At 44.4% G+C, this 21,135-nt stretch overlaps 1 protein-coding gene across 13 annotated transcripts in view; it reads left to right on the top strand.

The window, feature by feature from the left end:
* Kank1 (KN motif and ankyrin repeat domains 1) overlaps window positions 1-21,135 on the top strand; it is a 201,174-nt gene that overhangs the window by 156,965 nt on the left and 23,074 nt on the right. For 10 of the 13 annotated variants that reach the window (XM_087184058.1, XM_087184054.1, XM_004838204.4 and 7 more), the window contains one exon: window positions 18,037-20,712. In XM_087184058.1, the coding sequence (XP_087040184.1) occupies window positions 18,037-20,712 (2,676 nt within the window). The other 3 variants (XM_087184057.1, XM_087184062.1, XM_004838206.4) reach the window with 3 other exon arrangements.

Raw genomic sequence — 21,135 nt, 5'->3', positions numbered from 1 at the left:
GCAGAATGTTTTGATAGGATCAAGAAATACTACATTCAGATTTTTTCCTCAGTTTAGTTCTTAAGAACAAGTGTTTTTGGTATTAAGGTTTAGTTTTGAATATAATAATATGATTATATAACACCAGAATGTTTTTCAAAAATAGAAGAAAATGATAAATGCTGTCTTTTAGGGTGATGGACATGTTCTGAAACCTGATGGATACATAACTATATTTACTAAAACGCAAACTGTACTCTTAAATGAGTGAACTTTGTGCTCTGTAAAGTATACCTCCATAGTTTCATTTCTTTTTTCCTATTTTTTTAAAGTCCAAAACCAGGAAAAAAAAAAAATAGGGTCAACTCAAATCTTTTAGCTGAAGGATTGTTGTGGGCTGAAGTAATTTGGAATTATTGGGAGTGGATATTTCAAAGTCTATGGCACTTGAAGCTTTGTCCTCAGTTCACAGTATTTCTCTTTGATCAGTTGGTTTATTTGGTATACAACAAGAGCACAGGAGTGCCATGGTCTTGGTCTGAGAAAATTCAGTCTTTGTTGCTTCACTGAGAAAAACCGTCTGTCCCCAAGATGCCCAGGCACCCATCCAGCTGCAGTTGGACACCATTGTGGGAAGAGGACAGATGGAAGGAGATGGAAAATGGAGTGAGGTAGGGTACGTGCAGACACGGGGACCAACCAGTGACGCTAGGCAAATTGGATGTATTCTTCTAAAATGAAGCTGTCCTGTTTTGAATTTTACTAAGCAGGCTATTTAGAATCATCCCCAATCTTTGTTGATCTCTGTTGTATTGTTTAGAAGCTGCTTTACTTGTTTACTGTGTGACAAAATTGGGCAACTCTTCCACTGAGACCAAGTTTGCCTGCTGTACTTGGGTACAGGCGAAGCAGGCATTTAAAAGAACTTTTTAAAGAATTTTTTTTTTTTGCAATGACAAATTTAAACTACTTAAGGGACTAATCATGCTTATTAACTTTTAAAAACAGAACAAAAGGTTGCTGGATGATGGTATTACACAAAAACAAAATGCCTTTGGGAATTAAATCTGTGGTTTTGAAAGTCACATGATGTTAAGTTGGATAAAATCTTTAGGGGGATAGTGGGAGGGGTGAATCTGTGGTTTACAACTGCACAGTGCGTGTTTTTAGCCTTTAGATTACACGTTGCATTAAATAAGGATAAACCCACCAGGAAAACTACCTGCTGCAGCCCAGTACCGGGTCTGCATAAGACAAAAGCTCCTCCTTTGGAGCCAGCTGCTATGCTGTAGCTCAGATTCTGATTATAACCAGGAGCCTTTCTGGGCACCAGAGGGGTGGAGGGAGAAGGAGTTAAGTTGGCAGGAAGAAGAAGAATGAAGAACATTTGCTGCCTTTCTCTTCAGATTCTTCCTAGAATTAACAGGTTTACAGCTACATTTCTAGGTCAGTGTTTCGTGTGTCGAAAGAGGACAGTTTGGAAAATTAGAGTGATAGAGTTGTGTCTTTGACTTGTTTTGTTGTTGTTGTCATTAAGATTCTTGCAGCCGTTTTGTTCATGGGTCATTTTTGCTGTCTCACTGACGCCAAGTGTCTTCTGGAATTAAACCCCAGGGCCAGCAGGCTGTTACTTGGCCAGGAAATTCCAAATGAGTATAAATAAGTTCTCGGCAACCACTCCCGGGCTCTGTGCCTGCTAAAGTGTGTAGTCCCTTTAATGCCGAGGGAAGTGTGCCTGAGACTTGGTTTCCTGCTTGGTGCAGATCACAGTTATTTTGTTTCTGGGTGGGTAAGTAGGAGAGCCCAAAAAAGAGAGAGAGTGTAGTATGACATTTGGGTGGGGGTTGGTGAAATACAAAGTAAAGCTCTGTACGTTATGAAAAATATTTACTTTTATTACAATTATTACCCTGGAAGGGATAACTCAGTACTTGGTTTTTGGTTCAGCAAAAATTTCAGCTTTAGCTATGGCTTTAACATAAAGATGCCATTGTTACAGGAGTGAAAGGGTTTAAGTTTTTGCTAAGGTTTGAGTTTTAAGTTTATGGTTTACTTGAATTCCAGAATTTCCCTTTTTTGTTGTTAAATCCATCTTTGGTCATTTGTTTTCAGCTGTTTTTCTAATAGAGTTATTCAGTGTACATTAGTGCTGGTTCAGTTTCTTATATAAACACTATAAAACAAAATAAGGGCTGGAATTCACATAAATACTATAGCTTTTCACCTCTTTCCCGGCACCTCATCCCCCGAAACTGCACAGTTTTGTTAGAAAAGCTTTTCTATCTCAAAGTCTTAACTTGTGTACTTTCTCTGCTTTTCACAAAATTTTCCTTTGATGGACACATTTCCTATTGACCCTGAGAACAGCATGTGATTTTTGAAGAAGGTTTGAAGAAAAATTTTGAAGAAATTTTTGAAGAAAGTGGCAGTTTGTTCCTAAGCTAGTTCTCTTCTGTCTAGATGAATTGGGCTGGGTTTCAGTAGTAATTCTTTGTATTAACAGCTGGCATTAGAGAGTGATGTGGGACTGGTAATCGGCAAGCACTCAGGTGCCCTAGATGCTTGGCTCTTCGCAGACAGATTTTGGGTGAAGACCTCCTGCAGCTCATGTGGGCGCTGAACGCTGGAGACGGGGCCACTGCGGGACACAAGGCGCCTGCTTCTGTCACGCGCCTCCCTAATCCACTGTGCCTTTAGAAAGGTACAAGCTTTTCTTTCCCAATAATAGTGACCCTTTCCACTTTCCCCGCCTCTCACCTGGTGCTTGGCTTCCGGCCTTTGAAGTTATGTCCAAGCTAAAAATGATCTGCAACAGAAGGGATGCTGTCTTTGCGTTCCATGGTGTCTGCTAGGAGGCGGCTGGAGCTCACCTCCGACACTGCTGGGCCTAACTTTTGTCTTCCCTTGATCACATAGCGTGCTATATTTGTGTCAGTGTAATGACATCATAGTCCAGAAGCAGCTTTGGAAATCATGGTGTCCTACCCACCTGGTTTTATGGGTACAAATCTTGTTATTTTGTTGTGTGGGCCCAAGCCTCTGCTGCGCATTGCTTGTCCATGAAGTAGAACACATTCGTAGCTTCTGTGTCGGCCCCATGAAAAGGCAGTTAATCTGTTCCCCAGCTTAGGCAGGCCCTCTGGTGCCTGCTGTGGAGCTGTGCCCTGGACAAGTCTCAGGCGCTGTGCACAGCATGGAACCACCCTCTGCCCTGAGCACCTCCCAGAGGGGGCTGAGTGCATGTGCTCAGCACACAGTGCGCACCCTCACCCCCTGAGTGTAGGAAGGGAATATTTTAACTTGCCCAAATACGCTTTTAAAGGTTGAGGCATGTTTGTCCACTTTTATTTTACGTCCTTCCTGGGCATAATTGATGTGGGGCCAGGACTTCTTTATACCTAACCACTGCCTATCTTGAGAGTTAGGCGTGCATACACACACACACACACACACACACACACATACACACACACGGCACCAGCATCTGCTTATCCACTTAGGAAGCAGAAACCAATGTAGCCCTCAAGATTTTAACAGATTCACATGATTTTTAATTTTTTTTTTTCCAGTGCCAGGGGTTGAACTCAGGACCTTGAGCTTGCCAGGCAGGCAAGGTACCACGAAGCTAAATCCCCGGCCCAGATTCACATGATTTTGACACAGGAATCACAGACACCTCTAACCCTGACTTCATAGGGAAGGGGGACAGAGTATAAGGGAAGAGTTCTGGGTCATTGCTGGGATACCAAGGCTGTGCACCCTACCAAACAATAGTGTGATCCAGTAATAGTAATATAGAGCCCAGGCATTTCTCTGTGTGCTGAAACACCCCAATGATATAGATAATGGAATTTCCCAGGTTATACCATTGGCACCTAATCTAACTTGCTAATAGCTAGAAAGTGGCACGGGCATGCTGGCCCCAGATTATCCGATTTTAATCTCTTCCTCCCCTGTACTTTTTTTTTAAATCAAGAAATGTCTAAATGTTAAGTTTTTCATTCTAGCAAACATTAAGCATGCCATGTGCTAAGCATTATGCAGAGCACTGAGGGATGCAAAAATAAATATTGCCTGATGCCTGTCTCCCCAAAACACTTACAGTCTGGTGGGGAAGATGAGCATGTGCCTGCTAACCTTAACACAGTTGTTCAGTACATAGGGGAAAGGGGTTTCAGGAGAAGGGAGGGGAGGCGACCCATTCTTCTCCAACAGTACAACTGATTTTGACATTTGGAAGGGGCTGGGAAGAGCATGCTGTTGAGGGAGCAGAATGAGTAAAGGTAGGTAGGTGTGAAAGTTGCTTGGTATGTTGCAGTTTGGTGGGGGTGCCTGGGAAGTGGTGATTTGGGCTAAATTGTTAAAGATTTTCAATGCCACGGAAAGGCGCTTTTAAGCTTTTCTCTAATGAAGCTCTGAGCACATTAATCTGCAAGATTGAGAAGCTATACAACTTTAAAAGATACCTAAAACAAAGGTAAAATTCCTCAGTAATTAATAAGAGTGAGAACATGCACTCTTAAAAATAGGCTGCTCAATTTGCAAAATGGACAACACACAGTTTTGGCTGTGTTCCCTGGTGACTAACGTCCCGTATTCATGTACTCTAAATGTTGTGGCAAAGTGGAACAGCTCAGTGTTAGAGCCAAGTGTTACAGCTCTGTGTTATAACTACAGCAATTTGAAGACTTGAGAATCCAAAAATTATTCAGAGAGATGGAGAAAACCTTTTATTAGCCAGCTAGCTCAGAGGAGTTTGCCCACTGGGGATTCTGAATGCCTTGTTGCAGTAAGAGTTGGTTTATGTATAGTTGGGGAAAGTCAGTTGAGAGGAACCTTTTGGGGTAGAAACATCAGGTACTAACAGTTACATTGTTTGAACAAAACACTTTTGATACTTGAGCAGGTACATGTGGAGCACAGTCACAGAATATTTTGATACATTGGGCTGGAACACTGTGGAGCCCAAATGGTTACATTTCTGGGACCGAACATCTTATGGGGGAAAAAAAAGCATGGGGGCAAGGCAAAGGCCTGTCTTATACAGTGCATTACTGCTTCATCATAATAAACACATCAAGTACGGGGCAAGGAAGGGAGAGAGGGATTTAAATTTATTTTTAAGTAATTTCAAACTTATAGGAAACTTGTAAGGAAATTTCAGCTCCCTCACACAGGTTCAGATTTCCCCAGTAGTTAACACTTTATCAAATTTGCTCCATCTCCTTCTGCGTGCGCGCCTTTGTGTACTTGTATTGTAAGCACATGCAATTATCATGTCTCTTTAGTCTCCTTCCATCTGAAACAGTTCTGTTTCCTTCCTTTTGTGGCTTTGATAGTTTTATAAAAGAGCCTTTTTACTTTGTAGGAGGTCTTTCAAATGGGGCCCCTCGTTTCTAGAGCAAGGCCATACTTTCTTGGCAGAAGTCATGTGTTCTTCTTGGTGTATTCTGCAGGGGATGGTGTCAGCCTTGGTGTGGGTGGTTGGCCATTGATTTTTTTTCACTGTGGAGTCATCATTTTTCCTTTGTGATTGATAATCTGTTTCATGGTGAATTTTTCTTAAGACTGTAGCAGTATTTTAATCTTTGGTGAGAAATGGCCTATCCAATAACCTTAGTATCCATTGATGACTCCTGCTTGAATCAGCCACTGCTGTGTGACTAGTATGTGATGATTTTCTGTTTCCATAATCCCTCTATATTCATTAGTTGACCTTCCACTGTACTCAGGTATTATAGCAGAGTCCACTGTACTTGTGTACTATGGACTCACAAAATACCCAGTTTATTTATCTGTTACTATTATTATTTAGATTATTTTGATGCTCAAATTATCCAAGATTTGGGCAATGGGAGCCCAAAAGGGTTTCTGAACCAACTGACATTGGTTTGAAATAATGTGATATGTGCTGATACTTAAGAGTAGTAACAGCAGTGGGTTTTAGCACTTCAGGCAAAATGGATCCCTTGTAGCAAGAGCCTTGTCACGCAGGCAGACAGTAATAATCAAGACCCTAGAGACAACCCAACCTAAAACCCAGCTTGCAGAGATTAGCCAGTGGGTAGAAGTTTTGAGGGTGTATAGTGAAAGTTCTCCTAGTCCTATCCCTTGCCTTTAGCTTTCCCGTCAGGCCCCTGGTCAGGAGCAGGTGGGGAAGTCCACAGAGGTTAGAAAAAGTGCTGCTTCTATAGTGCTTACATAAACAGTGCTTTCTCTACCTCCTCCACAGAGATGCTCCCTGGCCATAATCTGAAAACATCTTTGCTTTATAGTCCTTGCTGTGCCCATCTTAAAAGAGTCTCAATCACAGAGAAAATCTGTGTTCCTTGTCTCAGTGTCCAAGTGAGAGCCTGAATTCCCTAAAATGTCCTCTCTGCTTTATTCCGAAGATCACTCATGACACATCTGCCCTTCCTAGATTAGAGTTATTGTACTTTAATAGAAAAGGAAATCCCATCATTTTCCCTCTGTATCCATTTGCTTAAGGAAAAATAAATATTTTCCTTTTTAGCAGCAGAGTGATAACAGCTGGAGTTACTAGAGGACAAACCCAGAGCTGTGCTCCTGATCTCCAGCTCAGCCCAGATCAGCTGAAATTTGTTAGGGCTTCTCATCTTCCTCCTAGACATGCGGCGGGGGACACAGGGCCACATGTCAGCTGGCCCAAGCTCGAGCAGTGTCTAAGTTTGGATGGTTTAATACTTGTGTATACTTATAGAAGACACTCACATGTTGCAAAGGAATTTGTGATACAGAGAGAAAAATTCATGGAAAAAAAATTATGGAAAACCTAATGGAGGATGGAGAAGAGAGTTTAGTGCATACTCCAGCATCTAGCCAGAGCAGAAATTGGTCATTTCACCCTCTTGCTTAAAACACTTCTGTGCTTTCCTAATGCACTTAAGAATCAAAAACACCACTCTCTGGGCCAGGGATTTAGCTCAGTGGTTCCAGCACCTACTGTGCAAGCGCAAGGTCCCGTGTTTGATCCCCGGTACCAAAAAAACCCAAACAAAAACACCACTCTCTGGGCCCTGCCTGGTTGGGGCTCCATCCCCTCTCTGCTTCACTTGAGGTTTTCCTTTTCAGTGCCTAAAAGCGGCAAGTTTCCTCTATGCTGTTTCCTCTGCCTAGTAGTCCTCCCATTCACTCCATGTACCCCACAGGTTGCCAGCAGGCTCCTCATATGGGGCTCCTAGGAACACTTCGCACACCCTCTGGTGAGCCCCCTGCTCGGTGCTAGCCCCACACCTGTGTTTTTCCTTCATAGCACTTTCTACATTTGCTATTTCTTTTTGCAGCCACTGCTGTCTCTTCCTATAGTTTTTAAGTTCTACCCAGACAGGCTGCACATCCCTTTGCTTAGTACCCAGCAGTGTTTGCCACATGGTACGTTCTTGATAAATATTTATGGATTGTAAAAATGAATGTTTTTCAGTGTGACAATTGCATCTTCCTTAGATCAGCATTTCTTTTGTGGCATTCCCAGCATATAATACAGGTTTAAAAAGTAGAATGAAATCACATGTGAGAGAAGAAATCTAAAGATTTGAGGAGAAGCAAAGGGAGTTAAGAGTTATGAATATTAGCAAGCACCACTTTAAAACTTAGCCGTATGAACAAACCAAGCCTATAAAATTGCAGTTATAAGTGACATGGCAATTGTCTTAGTACTTCTCCATGAACTTCTAGCATACACTTTTACTTTGTATAAAGTTATTTTATTTGCATGAAGTGTTTGAGTAGCTGCTTAGAGTAGCTCTAAGATTGAGAAAAGTGGTATAAACTCCATAGGAAGAGAGAGAGAGTTTTCTTAGAACAGAGCCTAACTCTGTATTGCCTTTGATTTGGATGGATGGATGGATGGATGGATGGATGGATAGATGGATGGATGGATGGATAGATGGACGGATGGATGGGCTTTCACGAGGGGGTAAAAAACAAGTTTAAAAAGAACTCTTTGGCAAATGCAACAGGAGAAAAACCTTATCTACCACACATTCTTTGACAACAGAATGAAGAACACTCAGTACTACTGGCCTCTTTGTTGCAGGTTCTCTAACTGTGGTGTTCACATGTGGATTTAGTATAGAGAGGGAAGCCCTTTGGGTGTTGAAGAGCACAAGGCTAACAGTGTCATTAGGACTTGTTTCTGCTTCCTGCCAAACCTGTTCAGAAGGACAGGACGCCGTTCCGCTTTGCTGCCTTCTCTGTCCCAGCGCTCCCTTCTTCGAAAAGTTGAATTGCTAGCTCAGTTACCTTCATACTCTGAGTGATTAGCTTCGTGAGAACTTCGCCTCTCTCCCAGGTCCATCCAGTTTCCTTTCCTGCCCTCAGGCCTCAGCTGAAGGAAGCCTTTGTGATGTCACCTAGCCATTGCTCCTAGCTGAGGGAATCTGTGGGAATTACAGGCTCTGCTGGGACTGGTGTAGCTCTTGGGGCAGAGATCTTCAGACTTCCTATGAGAGGGGACAATATGTTAATGAGAATTAGCAAATTCTTTAATTCCATAGGTCAGGAAGACTATCTGGTTAAAAAAAACACATGGACAAAGTGTGAAAGATTGTGGCATATGGGTGGAATTATTTTTCAGGGTGCCACTGATCAGTGTTTGGGCCCAGAATGTGCAGTAGTAAAACAAGTGCAAAGAAATCAGTGTACCCTAATAACAGATAAAGTAATGACATCAAAAGCTTGTCCATGAAGTCTGCCAGGACACATTATTTCAGAAACCTCCAGTGCTTTTTGCTCACATTAAAGAATGACCCCTTATGGTAGAGTATGTAGAAGAAGAATACTGAATACTTTCTTATTCCAAAGTGGTATTTTTGTCACCTTGTCACATGCATATAATGTTATCCCACTAGGAAGTGGAAGCCTTGAAGACCACAGCCTTATGGCCAGAGTCTCAGTTGCTGGATGTAGATTTTATACTCTGCTCACTGTCTCCAGCAGAGGCTTCTTCAGCCTCAGAACTGTTGACATTTGGAGCTGGAAAACTCTTTGGTGAGGGGAGAAAGTGGCTGTTCTGTACCTTGTAGGACATGTAGTAGTACCCCTGCCTTCCTCCATGAGATGCAGTAGTACCCTTTACTTCCTGTAGTGACAACCAGAAATGCCTCCAGGCACTGCCAGATGTTGCCTGGGGGCAAGATTGCCCCTGGATGAGAACCTCCCAGACTAGTCTCCTACTGTGTTACCTTCTACTTCCCAATGAGTACATTAATTTTTGTCTTTCCAAAGTATTATTTGGTCAGTAAAATTTTGTTTCTTTGAAAAGTTAAAATCATAGAATACATTTTGAATCTAGATGAAAAATATTTCTATCTCCATTTCACTTTGTTAATGCAGAATTGCAAGGAAATTTCACATTGCTCTTGAGGCCATAAACTGGGGCCTCTCGTGGAGCACTAACTTTTACAGGAGGTAAGTATATAAATAAAGAGGAATGTTACCATCACTTTGTTGATTTTGACTTTCTCCACATGTATGGCATTTGGGGCTGGACTTTTCTCTAATTGATGCTGTCACATTGGTGTTTGGTTACCACAAATTGCAGACTGGACAGACTGGGCTGGGAGAAGAGGAGGAGAAAAAGGACTGCATGACCCTTGATGTGGGGGGTTGACTCAGAGAGGAGCTGCTATTAGCAGGCCATTCACTTAATCCTGAACCGATTCTGATGAGGCCACCCGTACTACGACACCTCTGTTTCACTTGTGCTTTGCATTTTATCTATTTATTTTTCTTTTCATCTCTTAGCCTTTTGAGAGTGGAAACCTTGTCTCTTTTGTTTACACTGTGTCCCCAGCTCCTAGAACAGGACCCAGTAAATAATAAAAATGGGCAGATGATGGATATTAATATGCCTTTGTCTTGGTATCGATTACAAATGTAAATTGAACATGTGTATAATTTTTGTATTTGTTCGGTTCTTCACACTTGGGTAGAACAACATTTTACTGGTCCCTTGGAATTTAATCTCTGCATAACTCCGTCTAATCCACACACAGCCGTCAAGAAAATCATTGTTAATGCCTCATAGCCCCTACCATGGGCTCAGGGAACAATCCAGCAGTGATTAAGTGGACCAGCCTGCCCTGCTCCAGGCCCCGGCGAAGGCCTCTTCTGTGCTCATCCCCCCGCAACTGCAAGCTCCGCCTCACCTCTTCTCCGCCCCTCCCTTTCCTTTGTACTCTATCCTCACTTACCTGGTCTTCACAACTCAATTGCAGGCTAACTCTGTGCTGTTTTGTTACTTGTTCACATACCATCGTACTGAGTTACTAAGAATATGCCTTTGTAACTGACCTCAATTCATATTATGTTGGCTTTCAGCTAGAGTATTTCATTTTATGTCTTATAATTCTTCCTCCTGCTCTAAATATTACCATTTCTACTAAATATGACCCTTTTTCTGCACCGATTAAATTTCAACAAATGTTATATAATGAAGGGAAAGATACCAGGAGTGGTCTCCAGCCCTGGATTTCCAGACATTCAGAAAATTCTTATAAACACAAGGGACAGCTCTCCAGTTCCAGAGTATTTGCTTGGAAGCCACTACTTTAAAAATTGCAGTTGCAGGTACAGCCAGGGGATTTTTGGCTGTGTAAAAGCAGACATAGTTCTCTTAGTCTGAAAAGGCTTTTTAGGCTGAGACGCTTCCTATAAGGTACTTAGGGGGTATTTAAAAAGAAAAAAAAAAAACAACTTGTTTTTATACTTTCTTAGTTATTCTTTTTTTTTTTTTTTGGTACTGGGAATCAAACTCGGGTCCTTGCACTTGTGCAGCAGGCGGCAAAACCACTGAGCTAAATCCTCGGCCTCTTAGTTATTCTTGATTTACCACCTTTTATAATAAAAATTTTTGAAGTCTCTCATCAGTTTATCATTTAGCATTTTTCTTCTTTTTAAGGTATTGTCTTAATTTTCGGGAAATGAGAGGAAAACTTCTGTGTCTATTAAAATTCAGTTTAGCTCCATGTAGTCAAGACCCAAAACAAATAATAACCAAACAAAATTAGAATTTTATTCCTTTTTCACATAAAAGCATTGTTTCAGTTCATATGTAAATATTCCACAAGAGCCTTAGGTACTCATAGGTAGGAGTGATTGGATTTTGAAAGGTGATTGGATTATGGAGTTTTATAGCTGGCTTACTGTTAAGAGGTAGAGTCCAATAAGAAGAGGCAGGTGTCTAGGGGTGTGGCCTGGAATGGTTTATCTCTCCCCAGCTCCTCCCTTCCCTCTCTGCTTCCAGACTGCCATGATGGGAATAGCTATTCCTCTGCCATACATCTCTCCCAAGCCATCTATCCAGCCTTTAGCCAGCTGACTCTGCACTGAAACCTGAGCCAAAATAAACCTCTTCTTTAAACTGTGGGTGTCAGGTATTGAGTCTCAGCAATGAGAAAAGTGACTAAGACAGATTTTGGTACCAGGGAAGTGGGGTCATCCCTGTGACTACTTGACCATGTGATTTTAAACACCCTTGGAACTGGTTCAGGGGAAGAGTTTGGAAAGGTTTGGTGATGTCGGCTGGAGAAACAGCCCTAGAATGCTGAAAGCTGAGCTTGATGGGAGATCCTGGTCAAAGCTCAAAAGACCAGAATGCAGATTTTAAAAAGCAGACAGAGAAAAGACAAAAGACCACTCTTTAAGAGGTTTCAGTTGAGAACAAGAACTCAGTGGCACTTGGGCTCAAGACTATTTGTGTTACCCTCTGGCAGAAAATTTGTCTACATTTTGCCCAGGTACTAAAACTGGGGAAGACTGAGATTAAGGGCAGTGGACTCACTAATCTGGCAGAGATTCAGGGCAGGCCAATGTTCAGGCTGTGTTGTAGATACTGTTGGGGGCTTTTAGTCAGCTGTACATTGAAAATCATGTACAAATGGCACAGCTGAGTGATTTTTTAAAAGTCTTCAGTTTCTGGGGCAGGGGATTTAACTCAGTGGCACTGCGCCTGCCTCACAAGTGCAGGGTCCTGAGTTTGATCCCCAGTACCAGGTGCGGGGGAGGTCTTCAGTTTTCCCTGAAAGAAACTGTCTATAAGGTAGGAGAGAAGGAGAGCTCGATTGCTGAAAAGATTAACATTAAAAAGAAGTATTTTGCTGTGCAAGCCAAGCGCAATGACCCGAGTTAAATCCCATCCCCGGTACCAAAAAAAAAAAAAAGTATTTTGAATCAGGACAATAGGAAGAATCGCTTAAGGCCATGTCAGGAATCAGCAAGGTCCCAGCCCTTACAGGCTCAAAATTTCAAAAGGCAATACTTTGTTTCAAAGAAAGCCCCAGGGCACCATGCAGGAGAATGGGATTCTGTTCTTAGGGCTTAGCCATCCAAGCACTCAGAGACCTCTGCAGCCATGATGCCCGAGGGCCAAGCTACTTCTCAAGCTGGCACATGGTATCATCCATATGGTGCTGGCTTTATGGCCATGAAGAATATACAAGTTTTGAGGTAAAGAAGGCTTGGGTAGCCAGGCAAGGAGGCCTTGAGAGGGCAGAGAGTGAAGCTGTGAGACTGAAGCCAAAGACAGCAGTGGAGACCCCAAAAAGTTGGAGAAGTTAGAAATGTTAAAGTCTGAGGTAAACTACAAGGAGTAAGCAAAGCCAGCTGGAGAGAGAGGCCACAAGGGCTACCTTCTCCCCGCCATCAACTGTTCTCCTCTGCCATGTGCCACCCTGCCTTGGAGCCAGCTGATTATGGACTGCAATCTCCACAAACTGTGAGCTAATTTCCTCCTTTAACTTTTGGCTGTCGGGTATTTTGTCTCAGCAACAAGAGAAAAGTAACTAAGACAGAATTTGGTACCAGAGAAGTAGGATCATTGCTGTAACCTGACCATGTGGTTCAGGCTGGAGCCTTTGGGAATGGCTAGTGGGAAGCGTTTGGAAAGGTTCGGAAATGCTGGCTAAAAAAGTAGAGCTGCAATGCCTTAGGCTCTACTTGATAGGAGATTGTAGTCAGAGCTCAGAAGACCAATATACTAAGAAAAATTCTGCTGGTAAAGACCAGGCTTGGGGAGGATTCTGCTAAGAAGGACTGCATTGGCTGTTGGCTCTAGGTGATTTATTATGCTGTGGCAGAAACTTCTGCATTTTGCTTCTGTCCAGAGACTGCCCGAGACTGAGATTAAGAGTGTGTGATTACTAAACCAATCCACTGATTGGTTTCCACACTGCCCTCATCAGGGCAGCCTAGATAGAGTATAAAAGGGATAGAAAGATGCTGCGAAGGTGCCTTTTTGTTTTGTTACCTTCTGCCCACCATGAACTATTCTCTGATAAACTATTCTTCTCTCCGACGCCACTCCACCTTGGAGCCAGCCAATGATGGACTGAAACCCCTACAAACTGTGAGCTAAACAAACCTGTCCTCCTTTAACTTTGGGTGTCAGGTATTTTGTCTTAGCAACAAGAGAAAAGTAACTAAGACAGCAGGTGTGTGGAGGCACGGCCTGGAAGGGTTTGTCTCACTCCCCAGCTTCTCCCTTTGCTTTCTACTTGCTGTCCACCATGCCATGAGCAGCTCTTTTCCACTATTCCCCACTGCCATGTTGTTCTGCCTTGGAGCCAGCCAACTATGTACTAAAATATGACCCAAAATAAACCTCTCCTTTAAGTTGTGGTTGTTGGGTATTGTGTCTCCATGATGCAAAAAGTGAAGGAGAGGGTAGAGGTAGACTCTTCAGGAGTATTATAGTCCTTCTGATCCTTTGAGACCCATGTTCCTCCTTTCCTAGGTGTGGACTTAAAGCCCAGAGTAGCAGTTAATGTTCAGTCATTACATCTGCATTCTGGGTAGCAGGATAGAGGAAGAAAAGAAAGGAGATCAGTGGTATATTCCTTTATCTTTTAAGGGAGATCCCTGGAAATTGCTACATGACACTTGTGCCTATGGGCCTGCTAACAGGAAGGAAGGTGGGGGAAATATACAGTTCATATTTATCCATCTTAAAAATAGGTACTTCTATTAGTGTGGAAGGCTGGATAATGCATACGGAGGAATATGCAGCTCTATTTGCTGTGGCTTCCCACATTCATGCCCCTCCCACTTGAACTTTCCCAGTTTATGTCTTACATTCTTTTCATTTTACTAACAGTGACTTCTTGTAATAGTTTTAAAAGATAATGCCCATGTGATGTGAAAATTTATAAAATATAAAGAACAAAATAAAAACTGCCCATAATTCCCTACTTTAAAAATAACTACTGAAACAGTGTCATGCAAGACATGTCCATAATATTAATATTTAATAACTATCTTCAGATCATTAATGTTTTTGAGTTTATGTTATAGTGTATATTCAGTTATTTGTTACTTTAGTGAATACTTTTTAATGACCTCTTTGTTCCTAGCATCTTGTTAATTGCTGTGTGATTGGGAGAGTGGAACAATGAAGGAAATTTTATTTATTTATTTATTTATTTATTTGGTACCAGGGATCCAACTTGGGACCTTGTGCTTGCAAGGCAGGTGGTGGAACCACTGAGCTAAATCCCTGGCCCAGGGAATTTTAAAAATTGAATTTGTTGGGTTTAGGAGGCTTCCATTCTGAGAACGATAAGATATACAAGGGCTCCATAAATGCCCTATTTGTATTAACATGTGTAAAAGATATAAGATATACTAGAAAGCAGGAGATAAAAATGACTGGATATTTTTAATTGTAGCATAATTGGTGCCAAGGACAACTGTTTGTACAAATGACACTTTAAGAACATATCTCACTTTTTTAGTTGCTAGAGAATGAATCGTGAATTACAAATCCTTTAAGTAGCCTGGGTTAAGCCAAACTGGGAAATAATGAAACCTAGCATGGTTAAATTCTAACCTCTCCAGGTTCCCAGAGATAAAAGTCTGAAGTTCACTTGGGGATAATTTGACATGACTCAGGCCTTTGGTGATTTCTACTAAAGATGAAAAAGAACCAAAGGTGGGCCTGTTAAGTTTTACTGAAATGCTGAAATGCGTGCTATGTTTTGTTGTGTTCTAAATCCTGACCTTGAATCAGCTCACCTTTCCTATTGAAAATGCTGAGGGTGGGGGGTGGAGTAGCTATGTTTTTCAAAAAACAAAAGTCAAGCTGGCCTGGTGGCACCATCTGTAATCTTAGCATTCTGGGAGGCTGAAGCAGGAGGATCAAAAGTTTGAGTTCAGCCTGAGCAATTTAGCAATTTAGCAATTTAACAAGGCCCTGTCGGAAAATTAAAAAAAAAAAAGGCAGGATGTAGCTCAGTGCACACGCCCTAGGTTCAATCCTCAGTACCACAGGCTCGAGGGGACACACACACCAGCCTAGGAGTTATGTCAAAATAGCAACACTTGAGATATCCAGAGCATATATTTATTTCTTTTTTATATGGTCTCTATATGACTCTCCCCCCCACCCCACCCCAGTAGTTGGGATTGAATTCATGGCATTAGCCCTGAGCTACATTCCCAAACCTTTTTATTTTGAGACAGGGTCTCACTAAGTCATTAAATTGCCCAAACTGGACTCAAATTTGTAATCCTCCTGTTTCCGCCTCTCAGAGTGCTGGGATTACAGGCAGTGTACACCACCTTGACTTGTTTTTTATGAACAAGCATGAACTACTTTGTAACTGGAAAAGAAATTTTATTAATTGGGGAAAAAATACTTCCACCAGTTGCAGGGCGCAGTTGAGGCCGGGATTAAAGAGTTACCAGTCTTCCCTGTTAGGAACATGCGCCCTGGAACCAGGCGGTCCTGCTGGCTGCTCTGCGGAGCCGGAGAACAGTGGCCGATTGTGGCCCTGCCCTTCCTTAGGTGACGGGCTGAGGCTGCTAGGTTTGCAGCCCAGAACACAGCCTCTTTCATGGAGAAGGGGCTGCTTCGGGAAAGGCAGCCTGTCTGTGGAGATGCTTCCATTGCTGGGTTTATTTGTACTCCTGGCAGAACTGGAGTGAAGAATATACATTTTCAAACGATGCCGGTTTCCTGTTTTCATTAAGAAAGCAAGGAATGCCGACCCTCCGAGTGTGGTGGAGGCGGTGTCGCCCAGCAGCAGGGACACTTCATTGGTGAGAAGTCGGCCTATGGCGTCTGCGCGGGGCCAGGAGGAGCGGCTGGGCGGACGGTCTTTTCCTGGGGCTGCGGGCCGGGGTTGAGGAGGGCGTCCGCGGCCGGGAGCCGGCCGTGTGCGCTGCAGGTAGGTGGGCGCGGGCGGCATGCCGCATGCGGGGCGAGCGCCTCCCGCTGGGTCCCCAGACTGGGCTGCGCGGTCCAGGTAGAATCCGTTGCTAACGTGTGACCCGTGCTGGGGTCGCCTGACACCCTATCTTCGGGCTCCTCTTTGCTTAAGGAATTTCAGACAGCTCTGGAAACAGGTCTGGCCGCATATTTTGAATGCCAGGCGTCCTCTTCCCGAGTAAAGTTAGAAAAGAGAGAGACCAGAGACAAGTTAACGTGAGCGCCAGTTTCCAGGCACGCGCTCCGAATGCGCTTGCCCGGGTTTAGGCTGGAACTTTCAAATAGAATTCGTTTCTCTCCTGCTTTAGGATGGAAATCGAGTGTCTGCCTTCTGGGAGCTAGAATAGTTTTAGCACTGTTGTAAATTAAAACCGGGAGAATCCACACCCTCTTCACTCCTCTGCTTAGCGATCTTCTTGTACTTGCCCCCACTAACATTTCACAACAGACAAGTGGGGGCAAAAAGATCATTCAGAGAATTCACGCTGTCAGCTGTAAAGTCCCGCAGTGTTGGGGACAGGCAGCTAGGAGTTGCTGGAAGTCCTGGGACCTTGATGGCAGTGGGGTGGGGTCGGGGAGGGGAGGAGCTGTGTGCAGGACCGGGACCGAGGTAGGGTGGTTTCCATTTCTCTTCTCTGCTGTTGAGTTTTTCCATCGCTCTGAAAATCCAGAGGCTGTTAGTACAGCTCTAGGAAAACACATTACTTAATCATATAATTTAAACAAACAAAAAATGGCCTTGCTTTTTTAAAATTTGAAATGCAAAGCTCAGGTCAGCACCAAGGGCTGTGCTTTGAAAAGTTCCTGTTTCCTTTTTTAAATGTTTGGTTTAGCCAGAAGTAGCATTTACTGAATGCCAGCCATATGATCCCATAGCCGGAATCGGCTTTGCTCTTCTTTTCATTCTCCTTGGAATCTGTTTAAATTTGTCATATGTGTATTGTTCAGAAGTAGATTTTTGTCAGAAAATAACTGTGAAAACGTTTCTCCAGTTGGGAGAGGGTTTTGTTTTTAGGTGGGGAGACAGACAGAAGTGTGGGACAGAATAGAGTTGAAGTCTCTATGTTTGTGCTCGAGCCAATCACTCAACATCCCATGGACCAGCTTTCTAGCAAGAAGGGTCCGAGGGAAATCATGGTCTTGTAACAGTGGTCAAGCGCCCGGGTGGCTCTGTGTGAGTGGCGAGAGGCTGCCCAGCCTGAGGGGGCAATCGAGGTGGGGGTGGTCACAGGCTCAAGGGTCTGCACTGACCTTAGTCTGCTAAGTTTCAGATTTTGTGTCTCAGAAACCATTTTGTAAAATAGGAATTGCAGTGTCTGCTCTCCCTTCTTCAAGGAACTATAGACAAATGGAACAATCTCTTTGACAGCGTTACTAAGCCTTTTTAAATGGATTCTTTTAAAAATACTTAGTAAGGACCATGCCTAACTCTTCAGATCATTATCTCATGTCACATTCCTCCGTGGTGCATACCCCTAATCCCAGCAATTCCAGTTATGAAACTAGAGGATCATGGGTTCAAGGCCAGCCTGGGGAAATCAGACATTTTCTCAAAAAATTTTAAAAGACCTAGGGCTGTTGCCCAGCATACCTTGGGTTTAGTTTGCAGTACTCAAAAAAAAAAGGAATGTTATCTCATTACATTATTTAACCTTATAAGTTAAATACGTGATCTCAAATTTTACTCATGGAAAAACTGAAGTCCAGAAAAGTGTGTTAAGTTGCTCACCAGCTAAGTTGTAGATCCAGCGTAAGAACATAGGTCTGTCAGCTCTTAGTTTTTACCCTACCGTGTAATACATAGCATTGTAATATTCTCTTCTCTCTCTCAGGAAAAACAGATGATGTTCTGAATGGAGACCATGACAAGGGACAGAAAGACCCTTATTTTGTGGAAACTCCCTATGGTTATCAACTAGACTTGGATTTCCTCAAATATGTGGATGACATCCAGAAGGGAAATACCATCAAGAAACTGAACATCCAAAAGAGGCGGAAGCCATCTGCGCCATGCCCAGAACCCAGGGTCACTCCAGGTCCACAAGGTGTGTGGACTTCCACTGAATCTCTATCATCTTCCAACAGTGATGACAACAAACAGTGTCCCAGCTTCCTCCTAGCCAGAGGCCAAGTTACATCGACCCCAGTCCCAAAGCCACCTCCCCCTCTAGAGACCTCACCCACTTTTCTTCCCATCCCTGAAAATCGACAGCTGCCCCCTCCCTCCCCACAATTCCCAAAGCACAACCTTCATGTCACCAAGACACTGATGGAGACCCGGAGAAGACTTGAACAGGAGAGAGTCGCCATGCAAATGTCACCAGGTGAATTCAGAAGGCCCAGGCTGGCCAGTTTTGGAGGCATGAGCTCCACGAGCTCTCTTCCTTCCTTTATGGGTTCTGGAAACTACGGTGCTGCCATTCACCAGCTTCAGAATGGATACCAAGGCAATGGGGATTATGGCGGGTACGCCCCGGTGGCTGCCACCACTTCCTCCATGGGGAGCTCCATCCGCCACAGCCCTCTGAGCTCAGGGATCTCCACCCCAGTGACCAACGTGAGCCCCGTGCACCTGCAGCACATCCGTGAGCAGATGGCCATTGCCCTGAAACGCCTGAAGGAGCTCGAGGAGCAGGTGAGAACCATCCCCGTGCTCCAGGTGAAGATCTCTGTCTTGCAAGAGGAGAAGCGGCAGCTGGCCTCACAGCTGAAGACTCAGAGGGCAGCATCACAGAATGATATCTGTGGTGTGCGGAAGCGCTCCTACAGCGCAGGGAACGCCTCCCAGCTGGAACAGCTCTCTCGAGCGCGGAGAAGTGGTAGCGAGTTATACATTGACTATGAGGAGGAAGAGATGGAGAGCATGGAACAGAGCACACAGAGAATCAGGGAGTTCCGGCAGCTTACCGCAGACATGCAGGCCCTGGAGCAGAAGATCCAGGACAGCAGCTGTGAGGCCTCCTCGGCGCTCAGGGAGAATGGACAGTGTCCACCTCAGGAGTACCGGTCTGTGGCTGTAGGCGGCGATGAGAACATGAATGACATTGTTGTGTACCCCCAGGGTTCCAGGGCCTGCAAGGATGCCGCTGTAGGGACAGTCACTGAGATGAGGGATTCTGGCATTGGTGTGACAGAGGCTATGCTCGGAGTGACAACAGAAGCTGACAAAGAAATTGAGCTGCAACAGCAGACCATAGAAGCCTTGAAGGAGAAGGTCTACCGCCTGGAAGTACAGCTTAAAGAAACCACCCACGACCGGGAGATGACCAAACTGAAACAAGAGCTGCAGGCTGCTGGATCAAGGAAGAAAGTTGACAAGGCCACGACGGCCCAGCCACTTGTCTTCAGCAAGTTGGTGGAGGCAGTGGTGCCAACAAGAGACCAAATGGTTGGCAGTCATGTGGACCTGGTGGACGCTTGTGTCGGGACCTCGGTGCAGGCAAGTAGTGTAGGCATCTCGTGCCAGCCTGAATGCAACAATCAAGCTGTGGGGCCCGAGCTGCCCATGAATCGGTGGATTGTTAAGGAGAGGGTGGAAACCCATGACCGGTGTACAGGGAGGTCTGTGGAGACCTGTGACGAGTGTGTGGGTGTGGAAGTCAGCATCTGTGAAACAGGCAGCAACACAGAGGCGTCTGTGAGTGACCTGACACTGCTCAAGACAAACTTGAATTTAAAAGACGTGCGGTCTATCGGCTGTGGAGACTGTTGCGTGGACGTGACGGTCTGCTCTCCCAAAGAGTACGCCTCCCGCAGCGTGAACACAGAGGCTGTTGCGCAGGTGGAAGCGGCCATCATGGCAGCACCTGCTACCACAGACCAGCACACCAGTACAGTTTGGGAACAGGTGAGCCAGTCCACTAACACTAAGACGACCGTGCTGGTGGATTGCTGTACCAACACTTCCTTAAGCACTCTGGACAAGCAGACCAGCACACAGACAGTAGAGATGCGAACCGTGGCCATAGGAGAAGGCCGAGTCAAGGACGTCAACTCCTCCACCAAGATGCGTTCTGTTGGTGTTGGGACCCTGCTTTCGGGCAATTCTGGGTTTGACAGGCCATCTGCTGTGAAGACCAAAGAGTTGGGTGTGGGGCAGATAAATATTCATGACAACTATCTGGTTGGTCTCAAAATGAGGACCATAGCTTGTGGGCCCCCACAGTTGACCATGGGGCTGACAGGCAACAGGAGGAGCGTGGGTGTTGGGGATGAGCCTGTAGGGGAGCTCCTGGAGGACCCCCAGTCCCAGGCTCCCTCAGGAATGGTGACGAGCTTGGATCACTACATTGAACGTGTCCAGAAGCTGCTGGCGGAGCAGCAAACACTGCTGGCTGAGAACTACAGTGAACTAGCAGAAGCTTTTGGGGAGCCTCACTCACAGATTGGCTCCCTCAATTCACAGCTCATTAGCACCCTGACCTCCATCAATTCTGTCATGAAGTCTGCAAGCACTGAGGAGCTCAAGAACTCCGACTTCCAGAAAACCAGTCTGGGTAGAATTGCAGGTAGGTGACATCTTGAGGGACCTGGGAGTAAGGAAGTGCTTTAGTGCATTCTCTGTTGCTGTAACTGAATTCCAGAGACTAGGAAATTTCTAGAGAATAGAAGTTTATTTAGCTCATGGTTCTGAAGCTGGGAAGCCCGAAGCATGGCATCCGTATCCGGTAAGGGTTTTTCTGCTCCATCATAAAAAGGCAGAGGGCATCAAATGGTCAAAAAAATCAAGGGTGCCAGAGACTCCTGCACTAATGGACCCACTCCCTGATAGTGACATTAGTCCATTTTGAGAGCAGAGGTTAAGTGTCCAACCCCCGAACTCCTGTCCCTGAAGTTTTAGGGACACATTCTCTTGGGAAAGAATGTCTTCTCAAGAGCTAAAGATACTTTTTTAACTACTTGAGCCATTTTTTGGAACTACGGAGAAAGCC

Source organism: Heterocephalus glaber, unplaced genomic scaffold (genome assembly GCF_053883595.1).
Source record: "Heterocephalus glaber isolate CG9 unplaced genomic scaffold, H.glaber_assembly_v1.0 deba00001481, whole genome shotgun sequence".
Classification (NCBI taxonomy): domain Eukaryota; kingdom Metazoa; phylum Chordata; class Mammalia; order Rodentia; family Bathyergidae; genus Heterocephalus; species Heterocephalus glaber.
The sequence above is the reverse complement of the archived record's forward strand: the minus strand, read 5'-3'. Positions and strand labels throughout refer to the sequence as shown.